This window comes from Phyllobates terribilis, unplaced genomic scaffold, assembly GCF_046119375.1.
Source record: "Phyllobates terribilis strain yellow unplaced genomic scaffold, ASM4611937v1 Scaffold_4__5_contigs__length_816908805, whole genome shotgun sequence".
In the NCBI taxonomy this organism is placed as follows: Eukaryota; Metazoa; Chordata; class Amphibia; order Anura; family Dendrobatidae; genus Phyllobates; species Phyllobates terribilis.
Window position 1 is genome coordinate 802446438 of NW_027362764.1, and position 15499 is coordinate 802461936.

General features: G+C 54.4%; 2 protein-coding genes across 2 annotated transcripts in view; one reads left to right on the top strand and one right to left on the bottom strand.

Annotated features, from left to right (window-relative positions):
- The window catches only part of NAPRT (nicotinate phosphoribosyltransferase), a 192165-nt gene that overhangs the window by 137614 nt on the left and 39052 nt on the right, over window positions 1-15499 (bottom strand). The gene's annotated exons all lie outside the window — the stretch shown is intronic.
- PYCR3 (pyrroline-5-carboxylate reductase 3) lies at window positions 58-3532 on the top strand. The gene is made up of 6 exons (XM_073676830.1): window positions 58-189; window positions 272-336; window positions 1162-1341; window positions 1549-1761; window positions 2645-2737; window positions 2864-3532. Exons 1-6 carry the CDS (start codon window positions 96-98, stop codon window positions 3044-3046), a joined length of 828 nt encoding a protein of 275 aa, XP_073532931.1. The 5' UTR covers window positions 58-95; the 3' UTR covers window positions 3047-3532.

Genomic DNA, 15499 nt, shown 5'->3' on the forward strand with positions numbered 1-15499 from the left:
CACGTTTCATGATCCAATCCCTTCCCCGCACAGCGCAGCGCCCCGCCCCATCTGTGTCCTTCTGCTGCAGACTCCGCCCACCGTCAGTGTGCAGGATGGCGGCGGCGGGTCCGGGCTCCGCTCTGAGGGTCGGGTGTATCGGAGCCGGGAGGATGGCGCGGGGCGTGCTGGGCGGCCTCATCATCAGCGGTAACCGGAGCCGTGACTGCGGCCTCAGCGCCGCTCTCCCTCCGCCCCCGCCCGCTGTAGTAATCACTCAATGTGTTTCTAGGGAAAGTTCCAGTGCAGAACATCAGTGTGAGCGCCCCCAGCGACAGCAACCTGCAGTACTTCCGGGTGAGCCGGCGCCCCTGCCCGGGGGCATTAACCCCTTCCCACCACTGTCAGTTTTCATTCACTTCATTGCTGGTTTTCCGAATCTTTTATTTTCGGTCGCGGTATCAGCGCTTGTTTCTGGTATTGCCTGCAGCGCTGAGCTCACTGATTGGCTGCAGCGCTGAGCTCACTGATTGGCTGCAGCCCTGAGCTCACTGATTGGCTGCAGCGCTGGGCTCACTGATTGGCTGCAGCGCTGGGCTCACTGATTGGCTGCAGCGCTGAGCTCACTGATTGGCTGCAGCGCTGGGCTCACTGATTGGCTGCAGCGCTGAGCTCACTGATTGGCTGCAGCCCTCAGCTCACTGATTAGCTGCAGCGCTGAGCTCCCTGATTGGCTGTAGCGCTGAGCTCACTGATTGGCTGCAGCGCTGAGCTCACTGATTGGCTGCAGCGCTGGGCTCACTGATTGGCTGCAGCGCTGGGCTCACTGATTGGCTGCAGCGCTGGGCTCACTGATTAGCTGCAGCGCTGGGCTCACTGATTGGCTGCAGCGCTGAGCTCACTGATTGGCTGCAGCCCTGAGCTCACTGATTAGCTGCAGCGCTGAGCTCCCTGATTGGCTGTAGCGCTGAGCTCACTGATTGGCTGCAGCGCTGTTGATGTGATGTTAGTGCTGCAGAGACTCAGCGCTGGACCCGGGAGATGAAGTAGAGCGCATTATTTTTTTTTCTTGATAACAAACTACAGCTTTTCTGAGATTGGCCATCTCCTAATGCGGGGTCCCGGTTTGGGCTGGGGAGGGCCGGCACACAGTGTCTTGATCTCGGCCTCCTCTCTCCGCAGGATCGTGGCTGTCACACAACCCACTCCAACATCACCGTGCTGTACGAGGCGAACGTCGTCTTTCTGGCCACCAAGCCGCACATCATCCCGCAGGTCCTGGTGGAGATCTCCTCCGCCGTCACCCCCGGTCATGTCATCGTGTCAATGGCGGCCGGCGTGTCGCTGCAGACTCTGGAGAAAGTAAGTCCAGGGAACGGGGTGGTCCCAGCTGCTGGAGTAACTCTGGGGTCACACGATGCCGCTTCTTTCCACATCCAGAGCTGCAGGTGAAATTGCCGCTCAGTATCCTGAGAGTTATCAGCAGAGTGAGGACTGCAGCCCCGGCTGTGGGGAGCGGAGCCTGTCACCGCTTTACACAGGACTGATTCTTCATTGTTGTGTCCGCAGCTTGTTCCCAATGGAGTCCGGATTCTCCGCATGTGCCCCAATCTGCCGTGTGTCATCCAGGAGGGGGCCGTGGTATTCTCCCGGGGGTCCTGTGCTGGCCAGGAGGAGGCGGACATGCTGAAGGATCTCCTGTCTGTGTGTGGGATGTGCGAGGAGGTGCCGGAGTCCTACATGGATATCCACACCGGGATCAGTGGCAGCGGCGTGGCCTATGTGAGTATAACCAGGGTCAACAGCTGTACTGCACCACCTACTGGTGACTGACTATATGCACTATATGGACAAAAGTATCTGCCCCCTCCAGGATCTTCTCTGTCCTCCATCTACGTCCATAGACATTAATATGGAGGAAGGTATGTGCCCCCCACATCCACCTCCGGGGGCTTCTCTGTCCTCATCTACATCCATAGACATTAATATGGAGAAAGTATGTGCCCCCCACATCCACCTCCGGGGGCTTCTCTGTCCTCATCTACATCCATAGACATTAATATGGAGAAAAGTATGTGCCCCCCACATCCACCTCCAGGGGCTTCTCTGTCCTCATCTACATCTATAGACATAAATATGGAGAAAAGTATGAGCCCCCCACATCCACCTCCGGGGGCTTCTCTGTCCTCATCTACATCCATAGACATAAATATGGAGAAAAGTATGTGCCCCCCACATCCACCTCCGGGGGCTTCTCTGTCCTCATCTACATCCATATATGTTATTATGGAGTCCCCCCTCTGCAGATATAACAGCTCACACTTTTCTTGGTTTTCTACAGTATTTTGGAGACGTCTGTAGGAATTTTTGTCCCTTAATCCAGAAGAGCATTTGTGAAGTCAGACCCCCGATGTTGGGTGGTCCAGGCTCACAATTTCTGTTCTTGGATGGGGCTGAGGTCCGAGCTCTGAGCGTCCGCTCATGTTCTCCTCCATGTCTCTTTGGTAGTAAAGGAGACGGCATGGCTGGGGGCCAGAATGCGGCAGATGTTATACATCGGGGGCAATAAGACTGGAAATAAGAAACTCGAATTCAATGATGTCTCTCCATACAGTTATTGCCCCCCTAACTGACTGGCGCACTTTCCTATACTGATATCTTGCAGGTCTACCTGTTTGCGGAGGCGTTAGTGGAGGGTGCGGTTAAGATGGGAATGCCCAGCGCTATATCGAGCCGCATCGCTGCTCAGACACTGCTGGTGAGTTGATGAATCCTTGGCACATTCTCCATTACCCGCGGCTTCGGTTTTCTTATGATAAGCTGTAGCTTTATTCATCCTGAGCTTCCTGGTTCATGCATTGACTGCCGATTCTTTGTATCATAGGGAGCTGGTAAGATGATATTAGAGACGGGTGAGCACCCGGCAAAGCTTCGCTACGACGTCTGCACCCCTGGCGGGACCACCATACACGGTCTCCATGAACTGGAGAAGGGGGGTCTGAAAGCCACAGTCATGAACGCTGTGGAAGCTGCAACCAAAAGAGCGAGAGAGCTGGACAAGCACTAGAAACGGCAGCGCTGCTGACAATCACGTACCGGGTACAGGACCAAAGGAACCAAATTCAGGCCGCACCAATTCGCAGGCATCCACCGTTTGGCGCTCCACATTACGGGGTATGCGCTCTTTCCCAAGAGTGCTCCTTTAAGGTGCTCCATCTTCCAGGACATTTCTGGTACGCAGCTCCTGTGCTGCAGTGGCCCCTTTATTATGATCATCGTCTGCCAGTTTTTGGAAATTTGGGTGGATTTGGATGCAAATGTATGAAACTTCTTGATGTTCTTGCTGTCAGTGAATAGAAATATCCATAGTCTTCATCCAGTCCCGCTCACACAGCTGCTGGCTACAGTGGGTGTGAATTTTTCCTCTCGGTGCTGACACTTGGGATTTTTTTGCCACTTTTTCTGATATTGTAGGAGCCGTGAGCAAATTACTGATGTGTTCCTACAAGATCTTCTTGTCCTGACTTATTTAATAAAAGCAGAGGCGCCATCACTGCTGTGTTGTGTGAATCCTACTGCCACCTTGCCGAGTCCTGCTGCCACCTTGCCGAGTCCTGCTGCGCCCCCCCCCAGTCCTGCTGCCACCTTGCCGAGTCCTGCTGCCGCCTTGCTGAGTCCTGCTGCCGCCTTGCCGAGTCCTGCTGCCACCTTCCCGAGTCCTGCTGCACCCCCCAGTCCTGCTGCCACCTTGCCGAGTCCTGCTGTGCCCCCCAGTCCTGCTGCCACCTTCTCGAGTCCTGCTGCCACCTTCTCGAGTCCTGCTGCCACCTTGCCGAGTCCTGCTGTGCCCCCCAGTCCTGCTGCCGCCTTCTCGAGTCCTGCTGCCACCTTGTCGAGTCCTGCTGCCACCTTGCCGAGTCCTGCTGTGCCCCCCAGTCCTGCTGCCAACCTTGTCGAGTCCTGCTGCCGCCTTGTCGAGTCCTGCTGCCGCCTTGTCGAGTCCTGCTGCCGCCTTGTCGAGTCCTGCTGCCGCCTTGTCGAGTCCTGCTGCCGCCTTGCCGAGTCCTGCTGCCGCCTTGCCGAGTCCTGCTGATCCCCCCAGTCCTGCTGCCGCCTTGCCAAGTCCTGCTGCGCCCCCCAGTCCTGCTGCCGCCTTGCCGAGTCCTGCTGCACCCCCCAGTCCTGCTGCCACCTTGCCGAGTCCTGCTGCACCCCCCAGTCCTGCTGCCACCTTGCCGAGTCCTGCTGTGCCCCCCAGTCCTGCTGCCACCTTCTCGAGTCCTGCTGCCACCTTGCCGAGTCCTGCTGTGCCCCCCAGTCCTGCTGCCGCCTTCTCGAGTCCTGCTGCCACCTTGTCGAGTCCTGCTGCCACCTTGTCGAGTCCTGCTGCCACCTTGCCGAGTCCTGCTGTGCCCCCCAGTCCTGCTGCCAACCTTGTCGAGTCCAGCTGCCGCCTTCTCGAGTCCTGCTGCCGCCTTCTCGAGTCCTGCTGCCGCCTTCTCGAGTCCTGCTGCCGCCTTGCCGAGTCCTGCTGCCGCCTTGCCGAGTCCTGCTGCCGCCTTGCCGAGTCCTGCTGCCGCCTCGCCGAGTCCTGCTGATCCCCCAGTCCTGCTGCCGCCTTGCCAAGTCCTGCTGCGCCCCCCAGTCCTGCTGCCGCCTTGCCGAGTCCTGCTGCACCCCCCAGTCCTGCTGCCACCTTGCCGAGTCCTGCTGTGCCCCCCAGTCCTGCTGCCACCTTCTCGAGTCCTGCTGCCACCTTGCCGAGTCCTGCTGTGCCCCCCAGTCCTGCTGCCGCCTTGTCGAGTCCTGCTGCCACCTTGTCGAGCCCTGCTGCCACCTTGTCGAGTCCTGCTGCCACCTTGCCGAGTCCTGCTGTGCCCCCCAGTCCTGCTGCCAACCTTGTCGAGTCCTGCTGCCGCCTTGTCGAGTCCTGCTGCCGCCTTGTCGAGTCCTGCTGCCGCCTTGTCGAGTCCTGCTGCCGCCTTGTCGAGTCCTGCTGCCGCCTTGTCGAGTCCTGCTGCCGCCTTGTCGAGTCCTGCTGCCGCCTTGTCGAGTCCTGCTGCCGCCTTGTCGAGTCCTGCTGCCGCCTTGTCGAGTCCTGCTGCCGCCTTGTCGAGTCCTGCTGCCGCCTTGTCGAGTCCTGCTGCCGCCTTGTCGAGTCCTGCTGCCGCCTTCTCGAGTCCTGCTGCCGCCTTGCCGAGTCCTGCTGCCGCCTTGCCGAGTCATGCTGATCCCCCCAGTCCTGCTGCCGCCTTGCCAAGTCCTGCTGCGCCCCCCAGTCCTGCTGCCGCCTTGCCGAGTCCTGCTGCACCCCCCAGTCCTGCTGCCACCTTGCCGAGTCCTGCTGTGCCCCCCAGTCCTGCTGCCACCTTCTCGAGTCCTGCTGCCACCTTGCCGAGTCCTGCTGTGCCCCCCAGTCCTGCTGCCGCCTTCTCGAGTCCTGCTGCCACCTTGTCGAGTCCTGCTGCCACCTTGTCGAGTCCTGCTGCCACCTTGTCGAGTCCTGCTGCCACCTTGTCGAGTCCTGCTGCCACCTTGTCGAGTCCTGCTGTGCCCCCCAGTCCTGCTGCCAACCTTGTCGAGTCCAGCTGCCACCTTGTCGAGTCCAGCTGCCGCCTTCTCGAGTCCTGCTGCCGCCTTCTCGAGTCCTGCTGCCGCCTTCTCGAGTCCTGCTGCCGCCTTCTCGAGTCCTGCTGCCGCCTTCTCGAGTCCTGCTGCCGCCTTCTCGAGTCCTGCTGCCGCCTTCTCGAGTCCTGCTGCCGCCTTCTCGAGTCCTGCTGCCGCCCTCTCGAATCCTGCTGCCGCCTTCTCGAGTCCTGCTGCCGCCTTCTCGAGTCCTGCTGCCGCCTTCTCGAGTCCTGCTGCCGCCTTCTCGAGTCCTGCTGCCGCCTTCTCGAGTCCTGCTGCCGCCTTCTCGAGTCCTGCTGCCGCCTTGCCGAGTCCTGCTGCCGCCTTGTCGAGTCCTGCTGCCGCCTTGTCGAGTCCTGCTGCCGCCTCGCCGAGTCCTGCTGATCCCCCAGTCCTGCTGCCGCCTTGCCAAGTCCTGCTGCGCCCCCCAGTCCTGCTGCCGCCTTGCCGAGTCCTGCTGCACCCCCCAGTCCTGCTGCCACCTTGCCGAGTCCTGCTGTGCCCCCCAGTCCTGCTGCCACCTTCTCGAGTCCTGCTGCCACCTTGCCGAGTCCTGCTGTGCCCCCCAGTCCTGCTGCCGCCTTCTCGAGTCCTGCTGCCACCTTGTCGAGTCCTGCTGCCATCTTGTCGAGTCCTGCTGCCACCTTGCCGAGTCCTGCTGTGCCCCCCAGTCCTGCTGCCAACCTTGTCGAGTCCTGCTGCCACCTTGTCGAGTCCTGCTGCCGCCTTCTCGAGTCCTGCTGCCGCCTTCTCGAGTCCTGCTGCCGCCTTGCCGAGTCCTGCTGATCCCCCCAGTCCTGCTGCCGCCTTGCCAAGTCCTGCTGCGCCCCCCAGTCCTGCTGCCGCCTTGCCGAGTCCTGCTGCGCCCCCCAGTCCTGCTGCCGCCTTGTTGAGTCCTGCTGCCACCTTCTCGAGTCCTGCTGCCGCCTTGCCGAGTCCTGCTGTGCCCCCCAGTCCTGCTGCCGCCTTGCCGAGTCCTGCTGCCGCCTTGCCGAGTCCTGCTGCCGCCTTGTCGAGTCCTGCTGCCGCCTTGTCGAGTCCTGCTGCCGCCTTGTCGAGTCCTGCTGCCGCCTTGTCGAGTCCTGCTGCCGCCTTGTCGAGTCCTGCTGCCGCCTTGTCGAGTCCTGCTGCCGCCTTGCCGAGTCCTGCTGCCGCCTTGCCGAGTCCTGCTGCCGCCTTGCCGAGTCCTGCTGTGCCCCCCAGTCCTGCTGCCACCTTGTCGAGTCATGCTGCCACCTTTCCGAGTCCTGCTGCCGCCTTGCCGAGTCCTGCTGTGCCTCCCAGTCCTGCTGCCGCCTTGTCGAGTCCTGCTGCCGCCTTGCCGAGTCCTGCTGTCGCCTTGCCGAGTCCTGCTGCCGCCTTGCCGAGTCCTGCTGCTCCCCCCTGTCCTGCTGCCGCCTTGCCGAGTCCTGCTGCGCCCCCCAGTCCTGCTGCTGCCTTGCGGAGTCCTGCTGCTCCCCCCAGTCCTGCTGCGCCCCCCAGTCCTGCTGCCACCTTCCCGAGTCCTGCTGCGCCCCCCAGTCCTGCTGCCACCTTCCCGAGTCCTGCTGCGCCCCCCAGTCCTGCTGCCACCTTGCCGAGTCCTGCTGTGCCCCCCTGTCCTGCTGCGCCCCCCAGTCCTGCTGCTACCTTCCCGAGTCCTGCTGTTCCCCCCAGTCCTGCTGCGCCCCCCAGTCCTGCTGCCACCTTCCCGAGTCCTGCTGCGCCCCCCAGTCCTGCTGCCGCCTTGCCGAGTCCTGCTGCCACCTTCCCGAGTCCTGCTGCGCCCCCCAGTCCTGCTGCCGCCTTGCCGAGTTCTGCTGCGCCCCCCAGTCCTGCTGCCACCTTGCCGAGTCCTGCTGCGCCCCCCAGTCCTGCTGCCACCTTGCCGAGTCCTGCTGTGCCCCCCAGTCCTGCTGCCACCTTGCCGAGTCCTGCTGCGCCCCCCAGTCCTGCTGCCACCTTGCCGAGTCCTGCTGCGCCCCCCAGTCCTGCTGCCGCCTTGCCGAGTTCTGCTGCGCCCCCCAGTCCTGCTGCCACCTTGCCGAGTCCTGCTGCCACCTTCCCGAGTCCTGCTGCGCCCCCCAGTCCTGCTGCCGCCTTGCCGAGTCCTGCTGCGCCCCCCAGTCCTGCTGCCGCCTTGCCGAGTTCTGCTGCGCCCCCCAGTCCTGCTGCCGCCTTGCCGAGTCCTGCTGCGCCCCAGAAGCCTGTACATCCCCATATTGGAGGAGATTGCCTCATCCGCTGTGTACCACATGTATATAATGTTCTCACAGTGAGCAGTCTGAACAGAAGCTGCCTCCCCCGCATGCAGTGCAGCCACACGCTGTGCATTATGGGGTGTGTATGCAGACTATTCTCTGACAGACACCTTGTAGGGAATTGCTATTGAACCAGTTTCCTCACGCTGGAGGCGTTCTCTGCCATATAGGAGTCTGATCTAGCTGTACACTGGATTATTGCTTGCCATGACCTCTATGGATATAGTATATATACTGATCTCATCAGGTGGCCACGCTCACTGACTAGGCTGTACATATTTGCTCAGCTGGTCTCTCCCACCGCTGCAGGAACATTGTCTGAACTTTTCTTTAGGTGGGAAAATAAGCTTCATCTGGGAAGAATTTGTCAACCTCCGACAACATTTATTAGCTCCTTACCTACACTTACAGGAAGGCAGTACTATCTGTACCTACATCATATATACGGAGAGACAGGGAGGAAATACTATCTGTGCCTACCTAATTTATAGGGAGAGACAGGGAGGCAGTACTGTCTGTACCTACAAAATTTATAGGGAGAGGCGGAGGCAGTACTATCTACCTACATCATTTATAGGGAGAGACAGGGAGGCAATACTATCTGTGCCTACATAATCTATAGGGAGAGACGATGAGGCAGTACTATCTGTACTCTACATCATTTATAGGTAGAGACGATGAGGCAGTACTATCTGTACCTACAACACTTATAGGTAGAGACATTGAGGCAGTACTATCTGTACCTACATAATCTATAGGAAGAGACGATGAGGCAGTACTATCTGTACCTACATCATTTATAGAGAGAGGCGAAGGTAGTACTATCTGTACCTACATCATTTATAGGGTGAGGCGGAGGCAGTACCATCTGTACCTACATAATCTATAGGGAGAGGCGGAGGCAGTATTATCTGTACCTATAACACTTACAGGTAGAGACAGGCAGTACTATATGCACAGATAGTACTACCTCATTGTCTTTCCCTTTAAATGATGTAGGTACAGATAGTACTGCCTCCTTGTCTTTCCCTTTAAATGATGTAGGTACAGATAGTACTGCCTCCTTGTCTTTCCCTTTAAATGATGTAGGTACAGATAGTACTGCCTCCTTGTCTTTCCCTTTAAATGATGTAGGTACAGATAGTACTGCCTCCTTGTCTTTCCCTTTAAATGATGTAGGTACAGATAGTACTGCCTCCTTGTCTTTCCCTGTAATTGATGCCTCCTTGTAGACAGTAAGAACTATGTATTATTATTATTTTCTACGATCAGACACTAAGGCTATATTCACTCTTGTTTTTTTTACCTGCATTCAGAATGCCTGTTATTTGGAGTGTGGAATACATGTGTGCTTACAAGTACATGTTTAATAGAGTTGTTTTTATTCACCAAAAACACCACAAAAAAAAATGCAACGAAAATGCAGCAAAAATGTTTGGTGCATGTTTTGCAGTAATTTTTCTAATTTTTTATTGCTTTTATGGGTGAAAAAAAAACTGCAAAAACTCTGAAAGAATTGACACTGCAAATGTGAAATACAATGCAGTTCTGAAATTCAGTCAGGACTATAGAACCAAGAATGTGCGAGAGAATTCTGAAATCTCACAGTACTGTAAAAAGCAGCTTTTAATGTGTATTCAATTGCTGCAAAAATAGCTGCAAAACTGCTGCATGTGAACATAGCCTTAGTCTCCTTCACCACCAGGGCTGTGGAGTCGGAGTCGGTGTCCATTTTGGTGGAGTCAGTATAAAATGGACCGACTCCGACAATATATAATAAATTGGTACAGTAGTTCAATGCAGGATGTGCTGTAAATGTTTTCATTAGAATTTGGGAAAGTTCTGAACTGTCCTATAAATGTCTGTTCTTTTCCTGATCTCAGGATTTAGGCTTTTAGTTGAGATGAATCTGTGCTGCACTTTATGTACACGCTCAGTAGTGAAGCTCCTCCTACCAGTGCTGCACTTTATGTACACGCTCAGTAGTGAAGCTCCTCCTACCAGTGCTGCACTTTATGTGCACGCTCAGTAGTGAAGCTCCTCCTACCAGTGCTGCACTTTATGTCCACGCTCAGTAGTGAAGCTCCTCCTACCAGTGCTGCACTTTATGTACACGCTCAGTAGTGAAGCTCCTCCTACCAGTGCTGCACTTTATGTCCACGCTCAGTAGTGAAGCTCCTCCTACCAGTGCTGCACTTTATGTCCACGCTCAGTAGTGAAGCTCCTCCTACCAGTGCTGCACTTTATGTCCACACTCAGTAGTGAAGCTCCTCCTACCAGTGCTGCACTTTATGTACACGCTCAGTAGTGAAGCTCCTCCTACCAGTGCTGCACTTTATGTCCACACTCAGTAGTGAAGCTCCTCCTACCAGTGCTGCACTTTATGTACACGCTCAGTAGTGAAGCTCCTCCTACCAGTGCTGCACTTTATGTACACGCTCAGTAGTGAAGCTCCTCCTACCAGTGCTGCACTTTATGTCCACGCTCAGTAGTGAAGCTCCTCCTACCAGTGCTGCACTTTATGTACACGCTCAGTAGTGAAGCTCCTCCTACCAGTGCTGCACTTTATGTCCACACTCAGTAGTGAAGCTCCTCCTACCAGTGCTGCACTTTATGTACACGCTCAGTAGTGAAGCTCCTCCTACCAGTGCTGCACTTTATGTACACGCTCAGTAGTGAAGCTCCTCCTACCAGTGCTGCACTTTATGTCCACGCTCAGTAGTGAAGCTCCTCCTACCAGTGCTGCACTTTATGTACACGCTCAGTAGTGAAGCTCCTCCTACCAGTGCTGCACTTTATGTCCACGCTCAGCTCCTCCTACCAGTGCTTTACTTTATGTCCACGCTCAGTAGTGAAGCTCCTCCTACCAGTGCTGCACTTTATGTACACGCTCAGTAGTGAAGCTCCTCCTACCAGTGCTGCACTTTATGTCCACGCTTAGTAGTGAAGCTCCTCCTACCAGTGCTGCACTTTATGTCCACACTCAGTAGTGAAGCTCCTCCTACCAGTGCTGCACTTTATGTACACGCTCAGTAGTGAAGCTCCTCCTACCAGTGCTGCACTTTATGTACACGCTCAGTAGTGAAGCTCCTCCTACCAGTGCTGCACTTTATGTACACGCTCAGTAGTGAAGCTCCTCCTACCAGTGCTGCACTTTATGTACACGCTCAGTAGTGAAGCTCCTCCTACCAGTGCTGCACTTTATGTACACGCTCAGTAGTGAAGCTCCTCCTACCAGTGCTGCACTTTATGTCCACGCTCAGCTCCTCCTACCAGTGCTTTACTTTATGTCCACGCTCAGTAGTGAAGCTCCTCCTACCAGTGCTGCACTTTATGTACACGCTCAGTAGTGAAGCTCCTCCTACCAGTGCTGCACTTTATGTCCACGCTTAGTAGTGAAGCTCCTCCTACCAGTGCTGCACTTTATGTACACGCTTAGTAGTGAAGCTCCTCCTACCAGTGCTGCACTTTATGTACACGCTCAGTAGTGAAGCTCCTCCTACCAGTGCTGCACTTTATGTACACGCTTAGTAGTGAAGCTCCTCCTACCAGTGCTGCACTTTATGTCCACGCTTAGTAGTGAAGCTCCTCCTACCAGTGCTGCACTTTATGTACACGCTTAGAAGTGAAGCTCTTCCTACCAGTGCTGCACTTTATGTACACGCTCAGTAGTGAAGCTCCTCCTACCAGTGCTGCACTTTATGTACACGCTCAGTAGTGAAGCTCCTCCTACCAGTGCTGCACTTTATGTCCACACTCAGTAGTGAAGCTCCTCCTACCAGTGCTGCACTTTATGTACACGCTCAGTAGTGAAGCTCCTCCTACCAGTGCTGCACTTTATGTGCACGCTCAGTAGTGAAGCTCCTCCTACCAGTGCTGCACTTTATGTACACGCTCAGTAGTGAAGCTCCTCCTACCAGTGCTGCACTTTATGTACACGCTCAGTAGTGAAGCTCCTCCTACCAGTGCTGCACTTTATGTCCACGCTTAGTAGTGAAGCTCCTCCTACCAGTGCTGCACTTTATGTACACGCTTAGTAGTGAAGCTCCTCCTACCAGTGCTGCACTTTATGTACACGCTCAGTAGTGAAGCTCCTCCTACCAGTGCTGCACTTTATGTACACGCTTAGTAGTGAAGCTCCTCCTACCAGTGCTGCACTTTATGTCCACGCTTAGTAGTGAAGCTCCTCCTACCAGTGCTGCACTTTATGTACACGCTTAGTAGTGAAGCTCTTCCTACCAGTGCTGCACTTTATGTACACGCTCAGTAGTGAAGCTCCTCCTACCAGTGCTGCACTTTATGTACACGCTCAGTAGTGAAGCTCCTCCTACCAGTGCTGCACTTTATGTCCACACTCAGTAGTGAAGCTCCTCCTACCAGTGCTGCACTTTATGTACACGCTCAGTAGTGAAGCTCCTCCTACCAGTGCTGCACTTTATGTGCACGCTCAGTAGTGAAGCTCCTCCTACCAGTGCTGCACTTTATGTACACGCTCAGTAGTGAAGCTCCTCCTACCAGTGCTGCACTTTATGTACACGCTCAGTAGTGAAGCTCCTCCTACCAGTGCTGCACTTTATGTCCACGCTCAGCTCCTCCTACCAGTGCTTTACTTTATGTCCACGCTCAGTAGTGAAGCTCCTCCTACCAGTGCTGCACTTTATGTACACGCTCAGTAGTGAAGCTCCTCCTACCAGTGCTGCACTTTATGTCCACGCTTAGTAGTGAAGCTCCTCCTACCAGTGCTGCACTTTATGTACACGCTTAGTAGTGAAGCTCCTCCTACCAGTGCTGCACTTTATGTACACGCTCAGTAGTGAAGCTCCTCCTACCAGTGCTGCACTTTATGTACACGCTTAGTAGTGAAGCTCCTCCTACCAGTGCTGCACTTTATGTACACGCTCAGTAGTGAAGCTCCTCCTACCAGTGCTGCACTTTATGTACACGCTCAGTAGTGAAGCCTCTCCTACCAGTGCTGCACTTTATGTACACGCTCAGTAGTGAAGCTCCTCCTACCAGTGCTGCACTTTATGTACACGCTCAGTAGTGAAGCTCCTCCTACCATTGCTGCACTTTATGTACACGCTCAGTAGTGAAGCTCCTCCTACCAGTGCTGCACTTTATGTACACGCTCAGTAGTGAAGCTCCTCCTACCAGTGCTGCACTTTATGTACACGCTCAGTAGTGAAGCTCCTCCTACCAGTGCTGCACTTTATGTCCACGCTCAGTAGTGAAGCTCCTCCTACCAGTGCTGCACGTTATGTCCACGCTCAGTAGTGAAGCTCCTCCTACCAGTGCTGCACTTTATGTACACGCTCAGTAGTGAAGCTCCTCCTACCAGTGCTGCACTTTAAGTACACGCTTAGTAGTGAAGCTCCTCCTACCAGTGCTGCACTTTATGTACACGCTCAGTAGTGAAGCTCCTCCTACCAGTGCTGCACTTTATGTACACGCTCAGTAGTGAAGCTCCTCCTACCAGTGCTGCACTTTATGTCCACGCTCAGTAGTGAAGCTCCTCCTACCAGTGCTGCACTTTATGTCCACGCTCAGTAGTGAAGCTCCTCCTACCAGTGCTGCACTTTATGTACACGCTCAGTAGTGAAGCTCCTCCTACCAGTGCTGCACTTTATGTACACGCTTAGTAGTGAAGCTCCTCCTACCAGTGCTGCACTTTATGTACACGCTCAGTAGTGAAGCTCCTCCTACCAGTGCTGCACTTTATGTCCACGCTCAGTAGTGAAGCTCCTCCTACCAGTGCTGCACGTTATGTACACGCTCAGTAGTGAAGCTCCTCCTACCAGTGCTGCACTTTATGTACACTCTCAGTAGTGAAGCTCCTCCTACCAGTGCTGCACTTTATGTCCACACTCAGTAGTGAAGCTCCTCCTACCAGTGCTGCACTTTATGTCCACGCTCAGTAGTAAAGCTCCTCCTACCAGTGCTGCACTTTATGTACACGCTCAGTAGTGAAGCTCCTCCTACCAGTGCTGCACTTTATGTCCACGCTCAGTAGTGAAGCTCCTCCTACCAGTGCTGCACTTTATGTACACGCTCAGTAGTGAAGCTCCTCCTACCAGTGCTGCACTTTATGTCCACGCTCAGTAGTGAAGCTCCTCCTACCAGTGCTGCACTTTATGTACACGCTCAGTAGTGAAGCTCCTCCTACCAGTGCTGCACTTTATGTCCACGCTCAGTAGTGAAGCTCCTCCTACCAGTGCTGCACTTTATGTGCAAGCTCAGTAGTGAAGCTCCTACCAGTGCTGCACTTAATGTACAAGCTCAGTAGTGAAGCTCCTCCTACCAGTGCTGCACTTTATGTACACGCTCAGTAGTGAAGCTCCTCCTACCAGTGCTGCACTTTATGTCCACGCTCAGTAGTGAAGCTCCTCCTACCAGTACTGCACTTTATGTACAAGCTCAGTAGTGAAGCTCCTCCTACCAGTACTGCACTTTATGTACACGCTCAGTAGTGAAGCTCCTCCTACCAGTGCTGCACTTTATGTACACGCTCAGTAGTGAAGCTCCTCCTACCAGTGCTGCACTTTATGTACACGCTCAGTAGTGAAGCTCCTCCTACCAGTGCTGCACTTTATGTCCACGCTCAGTAGTGAAGCTCCTCCTACCAGTGCTGCACTTTATGTCCACGCTCAGTAGTGAAGCTCCTCCTACCAGTGCTGCACTTTATGTCCACGCTCAGTAGTGAAGCTCCTCCTACCAGTGCTGCACTTTATGTCCACGCTCAGTAGTGAAGCTCCTCCTACCAGTGCTGCACTTTATGTACACGCTCAGTAGTGAAGCTCCTCCTACCAGTGCTGCACTTTATGTACACGCTCAGTAGTGAAGCTCCTCCTACCAGTGCTGTGGAGTCGGAGTCGGTGGTTTGGCTTACCGACTCCACAGCCTTGTTCACCGCTATGCAGTGTAACTTCATATATGGCGGTCATCTTGTGGGCACCTGAGCTGTTTTGAGATAATGATAACATTTAAGGAAGAAGAATATAACATCAGAAACTACCATGAAGATAAAAATAATTTATTACGGAACTCATCACTTTTGACAAAAATGTGTAAAGTGCCATTTTGAGGACTGGTTTAAGAAAAACAAACCAGGAAAACTTTGTAGCAATTCACGATTTAGGACGCGTGAGGAGACTTTGTAGGAGGACGCGATATGGGACTTGTGCGGAGATATTGTAGGAGGGCACAATATGAGACGTGTATGGAGATATTGTAGGAAGGCACGATCTAGGCCACGTGAGACGATATTGTAGGAGGACGCGATATGGGACTTGTGCAGAGATTGTAGGAGGGTGTAATTTTGGACGTATCCGGAGATATTGTAGGAGGGCGCGATTTGGGATGAGATGTGATAAACCCTACAAATATGAGATGTTCACACGAGGTATTGTCCCAAAAAATGAGATTTCACCCCACAAACTGAGATACGTTCCACAGATTCTGACCCTTAGATTGAGATATTACGTCAAATATATAAGATATTACCTCACAGATCTGGATATTATCTGTACACTGAGATATTACCTCACAGATCTGGATATTATCTGTACACTGAGATATTACCTCACAGATCTGGATATTATCCGTATACTGAGATATTACCTCACAGATCTGGATATTATCTGTACACTGAGATA

Excerpts from the sequence above, each read along its gene's own strand:
- PYCR3 (XM_073676830.1), top strand. The coding sequence starts at position 96 with ATGGCGGCGGCGGGTCCGGGCTCCGCTCTGAGGGTCGGGTGTATCGGA. Across the intron at positions 337-1,161 it reads GCAACCTGCAGTACTTCCGG|GATCGTGGCTGTCACACAAC; the intron begins GTGAGCCGGCGC and ends CTCTCTCCGCAG. Across the intron at positions 1,342-1,548 it reads CGCTGCAGACTCTGGAGAAA|CTTGTTCCCAATGGAGTCCG; the intron begins GTAAGTCCAGGG and ends TTGTGTCCGCAG.